Below are 21,794 nucleotides of genomic sequence, written 5' to 3'. Positions count from 1 at the left end.
CTGTGTTCATTGAAAGATGGAAACAGTGCTGAAATACTTGACTCAAATAAATCATAACCACAATTCCTTAAGTGGAATGTTATTCAAACAGGGATAAGGGGCATTTCAGAAAGACTGTGAGAGTGTCTCACGAAAGTGTCCCCAATATTCAATAACCATTCATGTGTAAGTTGACAACATGATCTTACGATGAGCCAAACCTAAATACTTAATTTATTCCATATTCAGACAATCAATCGTATGAATGAACATATCAAACTTATAAATAAGTTAAAAAGTTATCACAACTGAAATAAAAATACACAATTATAATAATAATACAAACCACTTGAAAACACAGCAGAACCTTTTCTGGAGACGTGTGCAGCATTCATCAGTTATTACATTAAAGGAGTAGTTCACCCCCAAAATGACTTTTTTTCTATTGATTAGTCACGCCATGGAGACCAGAGTTCAATAATATTTTTAGTTTTTTTGTCGCAAAAATGTGATAACAATAAATTTACACCCATTGATTCCGGATGGGGACCCGTTTCGAAACGGGTCCCCATCCGGAATCAATGGGGGTAAATTTACTCGAATCAAATTTTTGTCTTAGGAATGTGACAAAAACCAAAACATATTATTGAACTCTACTCTCCATGGCATGAGTAATCAATAGAAAAAAAGTCATTTTGGGGGTGAACTACTCCTTTAATTTGTTATCATGTTTGCGAATGGCTACTTTATTCACAGTAACAAAGTTAGCATTTGTTGAGCATGGTAAAGAGCCTTGAATGAATACTGTATTCTTCACTGTGCAGTACTTGACTGTGCCACTCATATGACAAAATGAAATATGCCCAGAAGTAGGAGCTGGGGGACTTAGGAAAAAGAAAAAGAAGAAGTGAAAAATGATTCCACCCAAAAGTATAAAAGTGCACACTTATACAGATGTGAAACAACAATGTGAGTCCGTTCTGAAGGTTCAGGTTTGAAGGTTCAGGAAATGTGGTTCTCTATATGCTGAGCGAGCACATGTTGGTGAAAGAGTGGGGGCTGCACAGGCCACCCTCACTGACGGTTTTCCATCGTGGTGAGTCCTCAGACAGACACCACATCCAAAGAGACGGTTTCTCTGTTTATGGAGACGATGAAGCAGGACCGCTATCCTACTGTTCAGCTTAGGATTTCACTCAGAAAACAACAACACTGTGCTGACGCTTTACACTCGCACAGATAAATCCCTGTGTCTTTGACTGATTAAAAGATTACATGCTTAGTTGCCCCGTAGCGTTTGTTTCGGCATGTAATTACTGTTGCACAAATTTGTACGCATCAGAATAATTGATTCAATGATTCAATTGAACTTGCATTGTGTCAACGGATGTATCTTAACTCCATCCATCTTCAGCAAAAACTCTCAGCTGACAGTAGTGACAGGCCTGGAGACGGATGCCTTCCTCTGTCCAGTCCAAAGCCTCTTTATCTTGGAGAAAGAATGCCTCTTTAGCTTTTGAATAGCGTGCCAGTTCTAGAAGCCAATGTTTGTCAGCAGCTGAATGCAGTGGGACCAGTGTCTTGGCTACTGTCACTTAACAAGTATCCATCTTAACTCTGGCAACGTAAAGCACTAACGTGTAAAGTTTGGTTTCATTGGGAGGATGTACGTTTATATACTGACAGTACTCAGCAGGAAATGTTAACAATCAGTCTCTAAAGTGAGAACACAGGGTCACCTAAGACCCATGAAAACTTCAATTCAGAGACAGATCTGCAAATAATTTGTAGGGATTTAACCTGCTTCGCCTCCCCAAAGGGTGGATTGTACTTCATCAGGACTCTTCAGATGGAGTCAGGTAATTTCTCAGTCACTGACAGGTTCAGTACATGCTACATTATCTTGTTGCAACTTTCTTTGAACCAGGTCTAATGAGAATAAAACACAGACAGAACCTAACTAATTTTACCATACAACGCTTATTCTCTGAATGCACACAATAATAGATCTTATTATAGAACAAATTTACTTCCAATTTTCAGTACTTTTACTTCCACTCCACGACATTTCAGAGGCAGATATTGTACTTTTACTCCTCTATATTTGAAAACATTAGTTACTAGTTTCTTTCAGCCCATATATTCAAGCTCACAATGTGTCACATTGAAGATCGTCTGTTTTCAACAGTTTTCTTTTATACATTTTATACATTTGAAAACTTGTGAAACGGGACATTCGGCATAATGAGTACTTTTTACTACTACTTTTGGTACTTTAAGTACATTCATTTTGATTCCAAAAGATGTTTACTTTTACTCAAGTAAATTTTGAATTCTGAACTTTTACTTTTAACAGCGTATTTCTACATTGCAGTATTGATACTTTTACTTAAGTAAAAAATCTGATTACTCTTTCCACCACTGCTGAAAGCACACAATAATGTATCCTACAAACGTATCCTCTCCTTCATTCTCAAAGTGGATTCCAGGGACTCTGTGGGTTCCTTTAGTTTAGGGGGTTCTAAAGTGACCCATACAAGTCTGTAACTCTTGACAGTGTACAAATGGAACCAAATGAACCTTTAACGGGTCCATTTGGTTCCATTTGTACGCTGTCAGAGTTAAGGGGAGACCTTGAAATTTGAATGTTTGAGAAACACCCACCTATAATATCTCGTCGTTGCACTCACTGGTCCTGCTCGGCTGTTTGCCTGGCTCTCCCTTTTTCTTGCTACATTTTCCATCAGCCTTTGGAAACCTCGCTGTCACAAAGTGCAATAAAGGTGGTCGGCTGTGAGCAAAAGGGACTAATTCGCGTGTGAGGTTTTACAGCCTGTCAGGTTTTATTTTTCATTTTATTTCACTGCTCCGCTGACTGCTCCTGCGGTTGACATGCGATAGATCACAGACTCTGTCTCTCCTCTCTTGTAGATACAGTGTCCACAGAGGCACCGTTAGAGGAGATGACACAGTCTTTGATGATCACCCTAATCCCCGACAGGTCCCATGGAGCCCTGGCTTGCGTCGGGGAGGCCTCAACCGTAAACAGCACCTCTGCACCTTGGCTGAATTACAGCCTCAGTAACACATCAATATTATACCGACCACTTGTGATGCTGCAGTATTTTTGCATGGTTCTGCTCTTTGCTGCATTTTCTGTCAAAGAAAAGAAATACTACTACCACTATGTAGTCAGTCATCGTGTATAGACTGCAAGTTGGATTGTCGTGTGTGCATGCATGCATGTGCACACACTCATTTTAAAAGTCAGCAGAGGCTGGGTATTGTCAGGAGACGTAGCACATTCACACACCAAATGATTTGAGTGGACTGTAAAAGTTTATGTGGTGTGCTAAAAGGGATTCCAAATGCTTTTCTTTTATTACTAGAAGGAATGTTTCTGGATGCTGAGTTGGGTCAGAGGTTAGGTTAGTAATACCTCAGCTGTGTTCTCTTGTCTGCCGTAGTTGGGTTAGCATTAGGGATGGCGTTTGTAACTTTATCAAGCGTGACGTCTCATTATCGCGACACAATAGAAGAAAGGCATGAGCTGTACATGTTTTATTGCAACATACTTGTGATACATGATAGATTTTGTTACATTTATATTACAAATATCTTTTATGTACAGACACAATGTTGTGTTGGATCTATTGGCATCAACAAACCAATATATTTATACAGTACATACACTGCTTGATTCATACAAGCAAATGAATAGGCCTACCTGTTAAAACAACAAAAGATTTAAAAAGCCCATTTAAGACATGACTGTGAAGATACTACAGTTCTATAAAGGTTTTGTAGTTGATTAATCATTGAGTTCCTAAGTATTCTTGGATCTTTTGTTCGTCCAAATATCGTAGAAAGATCAGTCAGCTAATGAACAGTTGTTGAACGTAATGAGAAGAAATACAAATCTATTCAAATGTTGTTATACCAGGTAAGGGGAAAATGCCAGTGTTTTATGTACTGTAAGTTGATAGTGCCATGAAGAACACTGGCCTGATTCTCAACACCAGCATCACACTTCAAGAATATTGTTATTGTTCCTTTATACCATGGCCACAGATTCTGACTGGCCGTAGAGTGTGCAATATTTTCTGATAACCGCACAGCTTTGATGTTCTAAATCAATATGCATAATAAAAGTTATACTGTTTTAACAGTTATTTAAGCTAACACAAGCGTTGCATTCAACGCTTAACCTGTTTGGGGAAGATGAAATGTAGTAGTAGCACTATTCATATTTTAATTGTACAGTAGGTCAGTGGCCATGGTATGAGTGGGACAATCAACTCTGGAAAAATAAAAAATAATAACCTCAGCAAGATAATGAGCCTCCACACGACTGATTCTCAAACCATTGAATTCCAAAGACCCCCATAATTCTTAGAGTGTACAAATTGGTTCCATTTGTATACGCTCCGAGTTACAGAACCTGTAAGGGTCCCTTTGGAACTCCCCTCAAGGAACCCTGAGGGTCCCTGGACCCCACTTTGAGAACACTGCTGCACAACATGCGGTATTGTTCAATAACGGCATGGCTCCTCATTGATTATCCCTTGCATAAGTTACAGTAAACACCCGCAATACTTTAAATGAAATTAAAAGCTAGCCACTGGATACGGTTTCCTGTGTCATGATCTGCATGTTATTGAATCAGTACAATCAATTACTGTATATGATACACTATACGGAATGACTTCTACCTCAAAGCTACTCTGCTGAATTACTGTAATGTGTTATTTTTTATATATAAAATGATGTTCAAGGTTCTTGTGAAAATCAAGGGAAAACACTGTCCATATCAAGTCAACATAGCAGGTTTCTCATCCCAAACTCCAGGTTAGCACCGGATCAAAGGCAGTGTACTGGACACAACTCCTGAGCATTGAGTCTAGCATAAAAAAAAAGCATAATAGTAAGGCCCACTGGAAATCAGATACACATATTTGTAGGAGCTTTCAGGAGGTACCAGAGTTCAGTTCACGAATAGTTCAGCATGACGCTTTGATATTGCACTTTCAACATCTCCTCTTCCTCTTTGTGAACTGGCTTTTTTTTACAGGTGCCACTCCACTCCATAAAACAAAATGGATTTTAGGCACTACAAAAAAGGATTTTGAGTAGTGACAGCGGCAAGTGTTTTTTTCTTTTTTCTCGGATGCCTAGTGGAAGGTATTTGGGTTTGGACGGATCATCATGACTACTTTCTTCAGGGAGTAGGCGCCGCCTCGGAACTCGGCCCAGTAGACTCCGTCCTGGTAGCGGCTGCGGTAGTGCCCTCCTCTGTACCAAACTCCGTTCAGGTTAGAATGGGCGCAGGAATTGTACCACCAACCCCCCTTCTGGTAGTGGGCACAGTTACCTGAGAAGAGGCAAATAATTAGAACGGGGTACACATGCAGATATACAAGCTCACAGCGTGGCACAGAGTGAAAAATTGTGAAAATTCAAATTTTGACCCGATTCTATAAGTGTCTTTGGAATCCTTCTAAGATTTTTTGAAAAACCTATGTTTCTATGTCAATCTGGCCAGCCATCGTCAAAGAAAAGGTCCTTTTCACTTAACTGGAGCTCAGTTAGTCTGTTCTTGAGAGACTACTATGTCAGTGGTTCTCAAACCTTTTCATGTGAAGGACCCCCAAAATCATATGTATTTGGCCACGGACCCCCCATCTCAAGATATTTAGTTCCAGGGACCCCCCAGAACAAAATTTTAGTTACAAACGTTCGCTTTAAAAATACATATATTCAAAGATTTGCACACATTTTCACGACTTTTTCAAAAATAGCAGATCTACAAGCTCGCAGCGCGGCACTCGGTGCCGCGCTGTGAGCTTGTATATCTGCTATTTTTCACTGGTTAAAGCATGTAATAATTCTAGGCCTAAATGGGTTAACCACTTTGACTAATATTTTTTCTAAGAAATAGCGGATCTACAAGATCTACAAGATACTTATTTTGCTAAGTAGTGCTTAAGTAGTTCAAACAGTTATACATACAGACTAGTACAGACAGACATTCACACAGAATCATGATTATCATAATACATCATATCAAGGTACAATAATCACAATACAGGTCCCACAGAGCATTTTTGGGGCTTTTAGATGTCTAAAATATGTCTAAACGGCTAGTCTAAAACCAGGTTATACTTATAACTGGTCTAAAAGTGAAAGTTTTTTAGCCGTCTAAGCTTAGCTTGACGTTGAAACAACATCATTTCAACGGCTATTTATAGACCGTCTATATACTGTATAGCCTTTGAAATGACGTTGAAACAGTCTAAGCCTAGCCTTCTAAAAATCATTCACTTTTAGACAGTCTTCTTCTTCTTTCGTGTATCATCGTCCTTGATGATTTTGACGATTTTAGGCGGATGTCTAATAGCCAACTATGGCTCACGGGGGAGGTTGACGCTTGTTTTGCTTACTCTATCTCCGTGAGATATGTTTTCCTGGCATACATTGTATTGTTCATTGTTAAAACTGTCCAAATTCACCCAGTGGACCATTTTCTCAGGTAAACATTGTGTTTTATTTGGGCGTTTCTGCGTGCCAGCATGGCGTCAACCACAGGAACCGTCTATGCTCGCACGCAGCAACACCTAAAAAAAATGAAACATAATCGCAAATCATGTTATTGCCTTCAGCTGTGTTTACCCGTCAAACTGTCTGCCGTGAAAAGGGCTTATTGAGAAAACATGTGTGGTCATCATTCATAATTCCCACCTGTGTACACGTCATGGTCTCTGTCCAGAGTTGTGAACTGTTTGCCGTTGTGCCAGGTGAGAGAGTCTCCAGCGTTGCCATGGTAGCGCCCCACCTTCAGCTTGTAGAAGTCGCTCTCGGCCTCCACCCTGAAGCTGGCGTACTCCGCAAACACCTTCCTGCCAGACCAGTCCTCCAGCGTGACCAGGAGCTTGTAGTTGGCCTGGTTGGTCAGCCAGTAGATGTTCTCCAGGCCCAGCCAGTATTCACCATCGATATTGCCAAAGCCTTGCTGTGAGGGGCGAGAGATGAGAGACAACATCGTCAGCAAAACGCAGTTTTTAAGAGTTCTCTTTTTAATGGCTCGGTTGGAAACTGTTGGTTTTGGTGTCGTGGGGGTAATTCGGGGTCGTGCCTCTGTGTTTGCGAGGTAATTGTAGATTTAGTTGTTTTTTACGGTGTTGGTTATTATCAGGGAATATTATAGCAAATGGACCATGTGTCTGGTTTATGGTGAGCATTGTGTGCCCAGGTTTCCACTATTACCCTGTTATTGAGAGAAAAAATGCTGCCTGCAGTGTGTCTAGTAGAGGGATCAGAACCGCTGTAGCACAGTTTGTGCTGCTTTAGTGTTTCTGACATAGCTCTGCTTATATGTTGGTATATGGCATCCATTACTCGGCACATGCTTTGAATCACGCGAAGGCCCTCTGTGTGAGAGAACAAATGTTATTCGCTATCCCTTGTGGTTTAGGGTTTAACCCATTCAGAACGGGTACACAATTTGTGTTTCATTATTTTATGCTTTAAATATTGAAAAATAGCAGATATACAAGCTCACAGCGCGGCAAAATTTGAATTTTGACCCGATTCTATAAGTGTCTTTTGAATCCTTCTAAGATTTTTGGAAAAACCTATGTTTCTATGTCAGCAATCTGGCCAGCCATCGTCAAAAGAAAAGGTCCTTTTCACTCAACTGGAGCTCAGTTAGTCTGTTCTTGAGAGACTACTATGTCAGTGGTATCAAACCTTTTCATGTGAAGGACCCCCAAAATGATATTTATTTGGCCACGGACCCCCATCTCAAAATATTTAGTTCCAGGGACCACCCAGAAGCGAAATTTGAGTTGCAAACGTTCGCTTTGAAAATACATATATTCAAAGATTTTCACACATTTTCACGACTTTTTCAAAAATAGCAGATCTGCAAGCTCGCAGCGCGGCACTCGGTGCCGCGCTGTGAGCTTGTATATCTGCTATTTTTCAATAGTTAAAGCATCCACAAATGTTAGGCCTAAATGGGTTAATGTTAAGGTCCGGGAAAGATCCGTTCTATTGACCTTGTCAAGGATTTAATCAGAGCCTGTGTAAATTGTTTGCTTGAAATCTATTATACCTCATTGAACTGTTTCACCTTGTTCAAGCGCCCACAATGAAAAATTACCCTTCCATCTGGTAACAGTCTCTCCTCACTCTTTAACGCTGGCCAATGGCCACCGACCTGCTTGTTTGGAGTCCTGTCGCTATGACAAGTCATTTCTGTGCCACGCGTGCTCCAAAAAGGAACATTTTTCACGAGTATCAAATCAACTATTGATAGATTTGTTTCCAAAATGGCTGGCTGTCTCTGACATATTTCTCTCATGAGCGCTCGTCGCGCATGAACTAATTTCACAAAGGCCCAGCTGACGGTGTTGGATGTTATGAGTCATAAGGCCAGTGATTGACTGGAGCGGAGCCTGAGCAGGTAAAAAATCAGGCACTCTCAAATCCTCGGCAATTACCGACTCCATGATTCACTCACATCTGGTTAGAGTCAAAACAACACACGTGAGCCACACTCCCCGAATCCCCGTTCAAACTATGAGGTCTTTGATTTGGCGTCGGGTCTGTGCACCTTGTACGTCTCCCAGTTCCTGAAGAAGTTGACGGAGCCGTCTAGCCTCCTCTGGATCACCGTCCAGCCGCCTGGGTCGTGCCTCTGGTCACACCACACCTGCATGAGCCGGTTGGCGTTCTCTGGCTTCACCAGGTACATGTTGCTGGATGTGTGGCCGTCATCCAGTGCCGCCAGGCAGTCCTTAAATGGACCTGTGAAGCACAATCGTTGCGTTAGACCAGTGGTTCTCAAACTTTTTCTTGTCAAGGAACCCCCAAATTGACACGTATTAGCCTGCAGACCCCCATTTAAAAAGATAATATGCCAGGGACCCGCATTAGAGAAGATTTTGACGGCTCTAGCAGTGATTCCCAACCATTTTAATTTCAAGGACCCCCAGTTTGACATGCATTAGGCTGTGGCCCCCCATTTAATGGTATTTCTATCTCTGAGATGTATAAATGTATATTGTAAAATCAATGTTAAGTTAAGTTAGAGTAACGGGTCCATTTGGTTCCATTTGTACATTGTCTGACTCTGAATACAGACCCATAAGTGTCCATTTGGTTCCCAACTATCATTTAGCTGGGGAACCCCTGGAACTGCCTCAAGGAGCCCTAGGGGTCCCCGGACCCCACTTTGAGAGCCAATGCATTAGACTTAAGGCATGTGAAAACAACTCAATTAAATCCAAGAGCCCCTCACACCATTACAGAATATCGCAAGAGTTAAGATGGGGACATGGCGAAAACCGGAGAAACGGTTATTATTCTGACTTAGGGAATCACGTTTTTTTCTTATTTTTATTTTTTTCAGCAGGGAAGGCTCTCAGTTTAAGGGTGGAATTGACTTTGGCTGTTGCTCTCACAAGGGAAATGGCTGCAGGCTGTGCGGCCAAAAGAAACACTGGCATGTGGGCAAGGCAGAGTCGTGACTCAATGATGAAACAGTAGCACAAGCAATAGATCACCAGGTGATTTGTCCTCGGTGAGGGATGTATGGCTGTTGTTTTTTCCTTGTTTCACTGCACTGGGCTCGTACTCAACCAAAACATGCTATTTGTTTCCGGGGATGAATTGCTGTTTTGATCAGGTCATTTGTTTGAAATTATCTTAGGCATGTTCTACTTATATGAAACTGAATATGCTTCATATTTAGCCGGGAGTGCACTGTTCAGTTGTCAGAGTGCTTCCCTGGGCCTTACGTCATTTATTTAGTCAAATAGAGTGGATTTCTGGGATTTGATTCGTTTAAGAAAATGCTTGATGAAACCCTCGCCTTACATCACCAGAGTGTGGTTGCATTTAGAGGTCACATTTGTCAACGGAAAAGTACATGTAATGGCAATCCAGCCTGATTTATGTTGGGTCACACGCCTTGTCACACACCGAAAAGAGACAATTAAGAAACTCACAGCGCGTCGCAGTACGCCTAGTGACCTTGGTGATCTGCTATTTTCTGTGTGCGACAGCGGCATACATCTAAGTATAAATCAGCCTTAAACTCGGAGAAAAGAAAATGACTCAGTGGTGTTTGACCTCTTGACTCATTTGCATCTGTTTTATGACTTAAACTGGGGGGAAACTGATCTGAATGGAAACATTGACCACAGCCATAGTCTACGAAGGATTGTGTTTAACATTGTTATGCTGCCTTAGATTTATTGAGGTTTATGTTAGATTCTGCACATGTTCAGTTGGGCTCAGCTTTCTTCTCCAAACCCATACATACCGTATCAGTGAGAACAGTTGGCATTTTGCCTGTGTGCCATTTCTTTCCTACCGTTAAAGAGTCGGCTGATATGGGAAAAATTGCTCTAATGGGGCCACGGGCTCCCCTGCTCCAATTGGCTGTGAATTTTGTTAAAGTGTTTAACCTCTCTCTGAGATTTCACACCTGTTTGGCTTGCCAACTGGCCCGTTTACAAAGTGCTCAAGTACAATGGACACAGAACAGATAGATTGCGGTTCACATGAAGAAGTAGTGACGGTGGTTGCATCTAAAAGTTTGCGTGTGCGTGAGCGAGACATGGAAAAAGGGAGAGGGCAGTGAAAGCTGGAGTGTGAAAGAAAGTGGAGGATAGAGAAAGTTTGTGTATTGTATGTGTGTGCGCGTGTGCGTGCGTGAGAATGTGTGTGTGTGAGAGTGTGGTGTGTGTGAGAGAGAGAAAGGAAGGCCATTGATAAAAGTGGCATTTGGAAGATAGGGATGAACAATTCCTACTACTGTTATACTGTATACAATTAGATGAAAAGGCACATTTAAAATGACACGCCACTGAATGTTTTTAACGCTCAGGAATTAGGGACGAAGTGGCAAACGGTTCGTGTTTATTTTGTCTTAAGGTTTTCTGGAAGGCGTCCACCTCTCTGTGTTGAACAGACACAAGCCAGTGCCGCCCTGCTCTGTTCTGCCTGATAAAGTCTGCAGCTTTGGTGGAACATCTGACTGATTCTTGCCTGTGGTGAAACTGGAACAAATGACATCACACTGACTCTCTATCTCTATCTGTCCATACTTCTCCCCCCTCCCTTTTGCTTTCTCTCCTGTCTAGAGCACTCCCTTTCCCGTCTCTCTCTCTCTCACTCATTCACACCCCCTCCCCCTTCCCTCCCCTCTCCTAATTGTAAAGGTCTTTTTCCCTTCATGTTTAAGTAACTTTTTGGGGTGTAAGTCGCACAGCCGTGGCCAGGAAATTGCTTGCGTCCCTTCACACATTGCAAACAAAGGGCACTGTTCACATGCGGCAGTGAGAACAGCAAGTGGTAGGACAAAATGTCAATGGAAAACACTAAAAGTAGTGCTATGGGCACATTGGGATTTATTCTTGTTAGCTTGCCCTCTTTTTTCCTTCAACACGAGGCCAAAGGAAGGCCTTCTGAAAAACAAACGAGGCCAGCAAATAATGAAAAGCGTATTCTTTTAGCGATTATTAACATAAAAAGACCATTTTGGGTCAATTTAAAAACGCTCCCTCCTAATAGCACATATGCTTAGGAAACCCATGGGCTAGGCTTCAACTAGCCATAGAGACACACGATGTGTTCGCCCTTTCACTATGCTTTGAATTGTGGTTTCTATCAAGGCTTTTTAGAATTATATGCATCTCAAAGGCGTCTAGACAACAGCATCTCTGTTCTGCCTGAGAGCCCTTTTGTTGAGGAATGCGTGGGAATTATTATTTAAGCTGACAACGGTGTGAAGAATGGACACTTGCTGTTGTTGTCTTGTGATTAATGATTAGGCGTTCCAGTGGGGATGTACACAGATATATAAATCTACCCACTCATCCACGCACGCACACGCACGCACGCACGCACGCACACACACACACAAGCACGCACACACACACACACACACACACACACACACACACACACACACACACACACACACACACACAAACACACACATACACACACATACACACTCACACGCTTGTATTCAGCCGCTGTTTGTTTGCTGTTTGTTGGTTGAGATTTCATCGGAAATGAGCAGTTCTGCTTTTTCCACATAGGAACTTTTACAACAAATTCCCTTTGTTTGCGAAGAAAGGACCCTTTTCATAGGGTTTCATATGTGACAGTGGAAGACTCACCAGACGGCTTGTTGGTGGTGGAAGGGCTGTGCGTCCCGCCGGGCAACGTGGGCATGGTGGGAAGGACCGGCGGCAGGGACTTCTGGTCGCTCTGGATCTCGTTGGTGATGTGATCCCGGTTGTTGATGCGCGGCATGACGGGAGGCTGGTAGGGCCTGTTGAGCGGCGGCGATATGGGCGGGGGCTGCGGCCGCGGCCTGGGCTGGGGCACGGGGGCAGGGCGGGGAGCGGGTCGACTCTGACACTGCTCCTCCAGCAGCGCGATGAGGGCGGACTGGTTGGTGGCCAGGGAGGCCAGGTGCTGGTACTTGTGCTCCAGGTCTTTGTACCGACTGGTCAACTGCTGCATCTCGGAGGTCTGGTTGAGGATCCTGTTCTCCATCTGAGCCAGCTCCAGGGCATTGTCCCTCTTCCTGATGATCTCATGCAGCAGCTGCATGTACAGCTGGGTGACCCTGGAGTTCATGTTGCGGCTCTCCTTCCTCAGCAGCTTCACCTCGTTGACGATACCTCCGTCCACCTCCACCAGCTGCTGCAGCGTCTCGATCTGTCTCTTCTGCTTCTGCAGCTCCACGTTGAGCAGCTCCAGCTCCTGCTTGTTGACCCGGTTCTCCAGCTGGGCCTCGGACTCCTTGGAGTTGACGCAGATGGCCCCGGTCACTTTCTGCTGGGGCACGATAAAGGTGTAGGAACACTTGTCCTGTGGCATCTCAGGTGGAGCACGTTTGGTCCTTCCCGCGTATAGAAACTCTCTCTCCAGGCCGTCTTCGCTGCTCTCGAACTCCTGTATCTTCCCCTGAGCACCGGCATTGTCCTTTGTGGGGTCTGTCTGAGACTGCTCAACCGCAGAGACTAGTCCATATGTTAGAAGCAGGCCCAGCAGAATCACCGAAGGGAGCGCCATCAGCTTGGGTAAAGCTCACCAGTGCCTGAGACAGGGATGGAATGGAGACAAGAAAAATATGTTTGTGTTACAAAGACAAGCGTGTGCCACCACATCTCGTTGAGAGACTGACCACATACAGTAGAGTTGACGAGTCATTATGACTTGCAGTTGGCACCTCGAAAAGGTGCATGTTAAGCAGGCCTGGGATGTGGGGTTTCAGTGCAAGCCTCATGGAACCGTTTCCTCGCTCTGTCTGCCAGCCAGAGCATCAATGGAGTTCTTTACAGCCTGTCTGATTGAGAACAGAAACAGGCTGTCCCTCAGGATGCCCTGTTCACAGTGTCCATTACTCGACAGAAGCAGGCAGGCACACAGCTCAGGGAGTTAGGCTGCCCAGGGAAGCCCTATTCATTACATATCCCGACCAGGGGAAGGCTGCAGGTCATTAGAGATTTCACAAAATATAGGCCACCAGAAAGGATTAGAGCTGGAATGAAACTGTATACACGTCCCCTGCTGAGTGCGCCAATGGATGCTGTGCCTTTGAATTATGTCATATATAGGCCACAGAGTTACATAAATATGTAAATATCTAATTTATAAATGAAACATCGAATTGATGATGTATGTAGTATACTTACTGAAATAATAAAATTACACAAAAGTATTCCAATGAGATGCTTTGTCTAATTTATTGTGGACATTTGGCTTTCACCGATGGTTTGGGTAAATTCTCTTTCTGTTACCAAATGTGTTTAATAGGGACTGTTTGAAAGCTACTAATCCTCCCTAATGATGTGCCAATCTCTCCAGTGACTGCTTTTAGGCTACATCGTTGTCAAGGGAGAGTGTTTAGCTTTAGTTAGGCGTCCTGGCTCAGGTTCTCCTTGGGTGACTGCCACTGCGAGGCCTTGACACTCACGAAAACACTCCTATCTTCTCCTCTCCGCAGGCCTGGACTTCTTTGCTTATGGAAAATGTGAGACACTTGCAGATGATGCTATTCGTGGATCTGTTTTAAATATTCATCTTGTTGCATCAGACCTGAACCATAGCCTTTTACCAAAAGAGGCAGATGAGTTTGTATTGACGAGGCAAGCGGTAATCATAAAATATTCCCCCGCGTCTCTTTTTGTGCACTGCCGTTCCAAGCAGAGTTGAAGCCTTGAAACGGAATGAACCTTTCGCAACTTTACCACCTGGCGTGCGAACTAAACAGCCTAATGGAAGTGTTATACAACATAAACCTTATCTGGCTCTGTTTGTTTTCACTGCCAACATCTGAGATATGACCATGTTTAGACAACTCTTCAACAGTACTGTCTCCATCCGCACCTTCAAGGTACAACTCGTAATTTTCCTCCTCAGGAACGCATTGAAACGAGGCGCTGGGCTGTTTGTACCCTGAATCCAAAGTGCAGGCATTTTTATTAGAAAAACAAGCGGGGGCCAACATTTTGAAGGTTGATGTGGTGTTATTAGAGGCGTAGGGGGATGCCACTGCTGAGTGCAGAGGAGAATGTGACTCCTGTGTAAGGATAACAAGGCCCTCAAGCCCCTGGGGCTTCTTTAATTGAAAGCTGCTGCATATTGGATTACAGAGGAGTCCTGTGCAACACCTCTCCTCGGCCAGAAGGAGCTTTTCCGATCGGAAAAGCATCGCGGAGAATGGCACATATTGGCCAGTGTTGGAAGGGGCTTTGTGATCGGTTGGGGATCTCACTTGTGCTCCACTTGCCCCTATGCTTCGTTTTGTTATGAGAAAGATAACCCACCGTTCAAAAAACCAGGAGGGTGCAGGAGGGTTTTTGTCTGGTTACTCTCTGGGCGCGTGGCCAGCACATTAGGTTGCATACGTGGAGAAGAGAAATGCGGAGCTCTCCAAGAATATGACCCTTCAAAGCCTTTGACCCTGTTCGCTATATCCATCCAGAATAGAATGTGTAAACACATTTTGTTAGTGCAAAGGCTTACTTCGAAATTAAACTCTCGCACCCTGCTCAGAATGTGAGTGTACTGATGGTCTATCTGAGCAAACATCTGAACCTATCAGAAACTTCATCAGAACAGTTACCCACATACAGATTACTGCCGCGGTATCAATTTCACTAAAAAAGGCGCCCGCATTTTGGCAGTTCTCTTTTCCACAGAGGCACCTGTTTTTAAACCTACGCGAAGAGCTTGTTTTAACTTCACTTAGAAGCTGCCCTCTCTGTCAACGCAGTATCTTTCTTAGCACTTACCAGGGACGTGCTGGCCATTGGGAAAAGCGGGACAACTCCAGAATGGCCGGTTCATTCCCGGCCGGTCCAGGTCGGCCATTAGGAAAAAAAAAAAAAAAATGGCGGCCTTCGTTCCATTTTTGGGGCTGGGCGGCCAACAAAGTAAATCGTCACTGTCGGGCAGGAACCTTGTATCTCCAAGTTTCAAATGTGTACATTTTTTAAAAGGCTGTTGCACAAAAGTAGTGAAAACAGCAGATCTACAAGCACACAACGCCTCGCGGTGCGAGGCGTTGTGTGCTTGTAGATCGGCTGTTTTCACTAGTTTAAATCATTTTTAAAATGATAAATACAAAACAAACGGTTTTGGACATACAAGGTTTTCACCCGACAACAATGAATTATAACTCATGTACAATAATTGGCCCACTGGCTTGTCACTTTTCATGATCTGAAATGGCAAATCTTTGAGTAGCAGCGCTATAGAGAGATCTCTCTCTGTGGCGCGCAATGAGGGCCTCTCCAACTCTTTTTCCCGGGCTGAATCAGGGGCCCAGCACGTCCCTGGCACTTACGCTGCCGAAAAAGCATGACGTCACCTCAGTACCAAGTTGATGGATGAAGAGAAAACGCATGTTTAACCACAGCACAGATCCTCGGTTGTCAATATGATGGAGAGTGGAATGAGATGGCAGATTGTCTCTCTGACTGTGCTCAGGAATGATGTGACCATATAGATCAAAGTCTACAGAAGTCACTAATAATAGCCTATCAGTAAGCCCAAACCAGGCTAACAGTCGGCCGGCTCACGTCTCAACTCACAAGTGCTGATGACTGTATTTGGCCAGCGGCTGCTGCGGTTTTTCTCCCTGGAATATGAGCTCTGTGTCTGAGACACGCAGGCTGTGCGCTACTGGCTGCTGCCATGGAGGAAGGAGTCCCTTGTGCTGGACGTGGTTAGCCCAGAGGCTCCTTCCATATAGGTTCCTACTGTATGTACACCTCAAAGCTAAGGGGAAATATTCTATAGCTTGTGGTGAAGTGAGTGTGTGTGTGTGTGGTGTGTGTGTGTGTGTGTGTGTGTGTGTGTGTGTGTGTGTGTGTGTGTGTGTGTGTGTGTGTGTGTGTGTGTGTGTGTGTGTGTGTGTGTGTGTGTGTGTGTGTGTGTGTGTGTGTGTGTGTGTGTGTGTGTGTGTGTGTGTGTGTGTGTGTGTGTGTGTGTGTGTGTGTGCGTGTGTGCGTGCGTGCGCATGGTGCATATCGTCACTGTCCGGCAGAAACCCTCTATCTCCCAGTTTCAAATTGACATGTTTTTTAATAAATTGAAGCCCTGCCTCATCATATAAGACTGTTGCACAAAACTAGTGAAAATAGCAGATCTACATACACACAACGTCTCGCACTGAGATGTGTTGTGTGCTTGTATATCGTCTATTTTCATCTATCTATCCCTCCGTCCATCCATCTTCAAACGCTTATCCGGAACTCGGGTCGGGGGTAACAGTTCCAACTGAGATTTCCAGAGTTCCCTATCCTGAGCAACTTCCTCCACTCCCTCCGGGAGTATACCGAGGCGTTCCCAGGCCAGTGTGGAGATATTATCCTTCCATCTGGTCTTTGGTCTGCCACGGGGTCTCCTCTCAGTGGGACGTGCATCGAGGACCTCCCTAGGAAGGCACTCGGGAGGCATCCGTACTAGATGCCTGAACAGTCTATTTTCACTATCCGTAAAACAAAAAAGATTAATAAAAGGGGTGCCTGCTGGCCTACTGGTCCAGGCACATACCACTTAGGCATTGCCACATAGGCATGGATGCCTGGTGGCCTCGCTGGTTCGATTCCCGATCCGGATGACCTTTGCCGCGTGTCACTCCCCATCTCACCCCCCATTTCCTTTCAGTCTACTGTCCTATCAATAAAGGCATAAAAGCCCCCAAAAAAACAAATCTTTAAAATGATGAATACAAAATGGTTTTGGACCTACAAGGTTTCCACCCAACAACGACGATATCATTTCAGTTTTTGAGCCGTGGTCACACCACTCCTAAGCATGAGTGTGTGTGTGTGTGTAGGCTTGTTACTATGCGTGTATGCGTGTGGGTATGTAGCCTGAGCATGAACTGCAATACCGCTGGTGACCAAGTGGCGCTGTTGCATCACACACACACACGCACACACACACACTCACACACATGCACGCACGCACGCACGCACGCACGCACACACATACACGCACACACACACACACGCACCACCGCTCACTTCAAACTTGGTTTGATTTTCTAATTCTTCTCTGAAGGTCATGAGCTACAACAAATGTTTCTGAAAGGAGATCCCTGATTCTTTGTTTTCTCTCTTAATAAGGGCCCCTAATCACCAGAAAGAGGTCCCTCTGTCCCACACCCACTGGAGACCACGTGTCAATAACCCATCCAGAGTCTGCCCGAGGCCAACAACAGTGAGTCCACTCCCAATTTCCACTCGACGCTGCCACCACCGCGGCTCATTATTATCATAACAGCACTTCACCTTAACAAGCTGCCATTGACTGACCAATAGCCTTCTGGTGATTAACTGGTGTTGAGAACAGGGGCGTCACACCAAATTCTGGGCCCTGGGTACAAGGATTCACTGCGGGCCCCCCATGAATGTTAACTATTAAAAAATAGCAGATATACAAGCTCACAGCGCGGCACCGAGTGCCGCGCTGCGAGCTTGTATATCTGCTATTTTTGAAAAATCGTGAAAATGTGTGCAAGAAACCTATGTCAAGGACCCCCAAGATGATATGTATTTGGCCACGCACCCCGATCTCAAAATATTTAGTTCCAAGGAGCCCCAGAAGCAAAATTTGAGTTAGAAATGTTCGCTTAAAAAATACATATATTCAAAGATTTTCACACATTTTCACAACTTTTCAAAAATAGCAGATCTACGAGCTCGCAGCGCGGCACTCGGTGCCGCGCTGTGAGCTTGTATATCTGCTATTATTCAATAGATAAAGTTATTAGGGCCCCTCCACCTTGGGCCCCAGTAACTCAGTCCCACTTTCCTACCCCTTGTGACGCCCCTGGTTGAGAAGTGTCACATGAAGTCACGCCCAGAGGACACTTCACAGCAGCACAGATCGTGACTGTCACGCTCAGTACCTGATGAAAGGACACAGAATAAACTTCCCCATTCCCTCTTTTTATTAGCAGGTCTCAGGCACGTGCACACATAGACATCAAAGGGGGCTTGAGCCCCTGCCCTTTTATCTGTCTGTAAAACGTGCCCTCTCCAGACCATAAATGCAGTTTCCACTATGGTGAAAGAAATGCAAATGCCTTGTCCAAACTCTCCTTAACTTGAATGACAGCGTCTTATGTTGAAAGAATTGCCCTCTGTGTAGAAATCCATGCCACAACTCCAGTATTGATTATGCTTAGTTCAAGTAGGTATCAAGTACCGAAAATAGCCGACCTCCAAGCTCACAACGCGTTGTGAGCTTGGAGGTCTGCTATTTTCAATATTTTCACCAAAAGGCCCTTTTAGAAATTTCAGCCCCTGCCTCTCTAACATTCTCTGCACGTCCCTGGCAGGTCTTTAAGATGTGCTTCTATTTTCTTCTTTTTCTGTGTTTTCAGGTTGAAATATCTTAAGAGGACATAAACTGCATTTAACGAATCCTCCGTGCATCTAAATGCTCATACTCCAAATCACACACGCAACAGGCAAGTGCAAGTGTGCAGGACAGGTCAGCGTGTCTCTGAACAGCATCGTTGCTGCTGTGTGCTCCTTGCTCATACCGGCCGGGCACACGGTAATTAGAAGGAAAGCAGTCCCGCTCAGTCTAGCCGATGCGTCTCACCCCCAGCCCCTCTCATTTCAGCATGAGCATGGCATTCCTCACATTCTAGCCACCTCATTAGAGTGAGCTGCCACAGACTCACATGCAGAGTCAATGGTGGTGGCAAACAAAGACAGCAGCCCTCCCTCACTTCCATCGGCCCTGCTGTACCTACAGTTCTACAGTACAAGTCAGGCCTGCCCTGACCCCATTCAGCACCATCGTCCCACTTTCTGACTGAACGCACCGTAATCACATCATCATCATCTGGATGAGGGGCTCACGACACGTCTGCTTAACGCCTCATTTGTCAGCGGGCTGAAAAGAACGGGCGCGTTGCGGGCGGCTTTGTGCCGCATGTTCAAATTAGCACCAACTATGCGGAGAACTGGCAGAGCCCCTCGCACGACACCCAATATGTGTTGGATCAGAGTCAGATTCAATTTGCCCGTGGTAATCGGTGATATTGCATTACCTTGAGGGTGACCTCATTCTTTCCTCAAGCATGTAATCCCTGTAAGCCCCCGAAACATGACATTTGAAACGTGATTAACCTTGTACCTGCTTGATTAGACGGTGCAGGATAGCATTTGTTTTGGCTCTCCGGTGGATCAGGAGGGGTTTGCCTCCAAATCTCCGGCTTGTTTCCATGCATCATTCTTTCGTGGTGTTGTTGCGTGCCCCCACTTGTGATCTCAGTCAGACAGTGAGGCAGGGGGTCTCAGGAACTGTTTCGATAAGCTCCAGCGTTCTACCTCAAAGCCCCCCTTATCCAAACAACACTCTGGCCACAGAAACAAAGCAGGGATTCAACAAGCTGCTCGCCTTGTCCGCAAGAGCCCAGGGGCACATCCTGAAGCCACACTGCATGGCTGCTTGACACACAGCCATTCTTAAAACCCATTTTTCTTTCTTACCCAGAGGGGGACTGTGGGTTTCTGTTAACGAGGAAAAACAGCTTTACAGTAATCCCTTGTTTACCAGAGACAATTGTTTTGTGTCACCACATGAATTTTAAGATTTTGATTGTGCAAAACCTACAGCATAGGCTTGTACAGTTCCCATTTCAAATTCCTATTCCTATGTACAGTATTGTTTTTGTGCTGTGCAATCCTTTAATTGTGTCATGTTTTGTGACAAGCTATTTATCACAAGTTAATGACCATTTGGCCCGGAGAGCGTCTTCTCTCCCAGCATCTTCCTGTGAAGTGACCCCTCTCTACTCTGTCTCCATTAGAGTCAACTACCTGGTTGAAGTGGCCAGAGTGTAGAATTGCCCTATGGCATGTGTAATTAATCAAGTTAGTTTATGACTGCTGTAATTAAGATGAGAAATCGCCCCTTTTAGAAAAGTCTGAAATAATTGCATTTACCATTAATACGTTTAATATTTCATTTGGTTGTTTATAACATATCGTGGTTGTCGGGTGAAAACCTTGTATGTCCAAAACCATTCGTTTTTTATATCATTTAAAAAAAACTAGTGAAAACAGCTGATCTACAAGCACACAACGCCTCGCACCGCGAGGCGTTGTGTGCTTGTAGATCTGCTGTTTTCACTACTTTTGTGTGACGGCCTTGTATGATGAAGCAGGGCTTTACTTTGCAAAAAAACGTACACATTTGAAACTTGGAGATACAAGGTTTCTGCCCGACAGTGACGATATACTATAGATGTATATCTATCTATCTCTCCATAGTAACAATTTCTTTTTTGAAAGTTCATCCACACTGAGGTAAAGTTTCAAACTTTAGCAAATCACCATCTACAGCCAAAGTGAGTGTCAATAGCCACCTATTGCTTACCAGATAATTGTAGACTGTTGATTTGGCTCCCTCAGTTGCCTTGCCTTGGCAGAGCTGATTGAAGTTTCCCCTGGTAGAAAGGCATCCCAATAAATGTGAAAGCTGGCGTGCTGTTGTCCTGCGTCCCCTTTAGCCCGCACTGTGCACGTTACTCACTCTTTGTCACCTGAGTCCATTCCGCCAGTGGAGAAAAAGCTCTGAATTTTTTTTCGTTATACCTATTATTTAAAACACCTTCATTAGATCAGCAGAGAAGTTCAACTTGCTGGAAAGACTGGTAAAACAACATGGAGCAGGATGTAAAAAAAAAAGAGAGAAAAGCAATGATCCACTTTGCAAATAAATTGGACAACTTGACAAGATTTATAGAGGCATAATTTCCTGAGTTATAGAGAGGGTCCGGGGTGTATTGAGAGTAGATTGTCACTCTCTGAGGGCTGTATCCATCACTTCTGCCTCATGGCTCAAGAGGCAGTCTCTCTCTGCTGCACTCTCTCTCTCTCTCTCTCTCTCTCTCTCTCTCTCTCTCTCTCTCTCTCTCTCTCTCTCTCTCTCTCTCTCTCTCTCTCTCCCCCCTCTCTCTCTCCCTGAGCCTTTTCAAAGTGATGAACAATCCACTGGCACAATGTTTCAGTGGGTAGACAAATTGAGTCGAGGTCCTCCCCCTGTTTTCTTCTGTTTTAACCCCTGTTTGACCAGTTGGAGAGAAAAAACAAAATCTTATTTAAAGCAACAGGCCTCCTTCTCCTCCCCCCCTCCTGCCCTTGGCACAAAAGAGATCCACAAGCATGAGGCATAAGCCTCTCTCTCACACACACACACACACACACACACACACACACACACACACACACACACACACACACACACACACACAC

The 21,794-nt window shown here is 44.4% G+C and overlaps 1 protein-coding gene across 1 annotated transcript; it reads right to left on the bottom strand.

Annotated features, from left to right (window-relative positions):
- Window positions 1–4,933: 4,933 nt before the first annotated feature.
- On the bottom strand, window positions 4,934–20,974 carry angptl2b (angiopoietin-like 2b). Its single transcript, XM_080739007.1, has 5 exons — window positions 20,917–20,974; window positions 12,174–13,102; window positions 8,594–8,787; window positions 6,718–6,988; window positions 4,934–5,350 (listed from the first exon to the last, which is right to left on the bottom strand). Exons 2-5 carry the CDS (start codon window positions 13,075–13,077, stop codon window positions 5,151–5,153), a joined length of 1,569 nt encoding a protein of 522 aa, XP_080595133.1. The 5' UTR covers window positions 13,078–13,102; window positions 20,917–20,974; the 3' UTR covers window positions 4,934–5,150.
- Between the last annotated feature and the right edge of the window lie 820 nt (window positions 20,975–21,794).

Source organism: Nannobrachium achirus (assembly GCF_963921795.1).
Source record: "Nannobrachium achirus genome assembly, chromosome: 12".
Classification (NCBI taxonomy): domain Eukaryota; kingdom Metazoa; phylum Chordata; class Actinopteri; order Myctophiformes; family Myctophidae; genus Nannobrachium; species Nannobrachium achirus.
The sequence above is the reverse complement of the archived record's forward strand: the minus strand, read 5'-3'. Positions and strand labels throughout refer to the sequence as shown.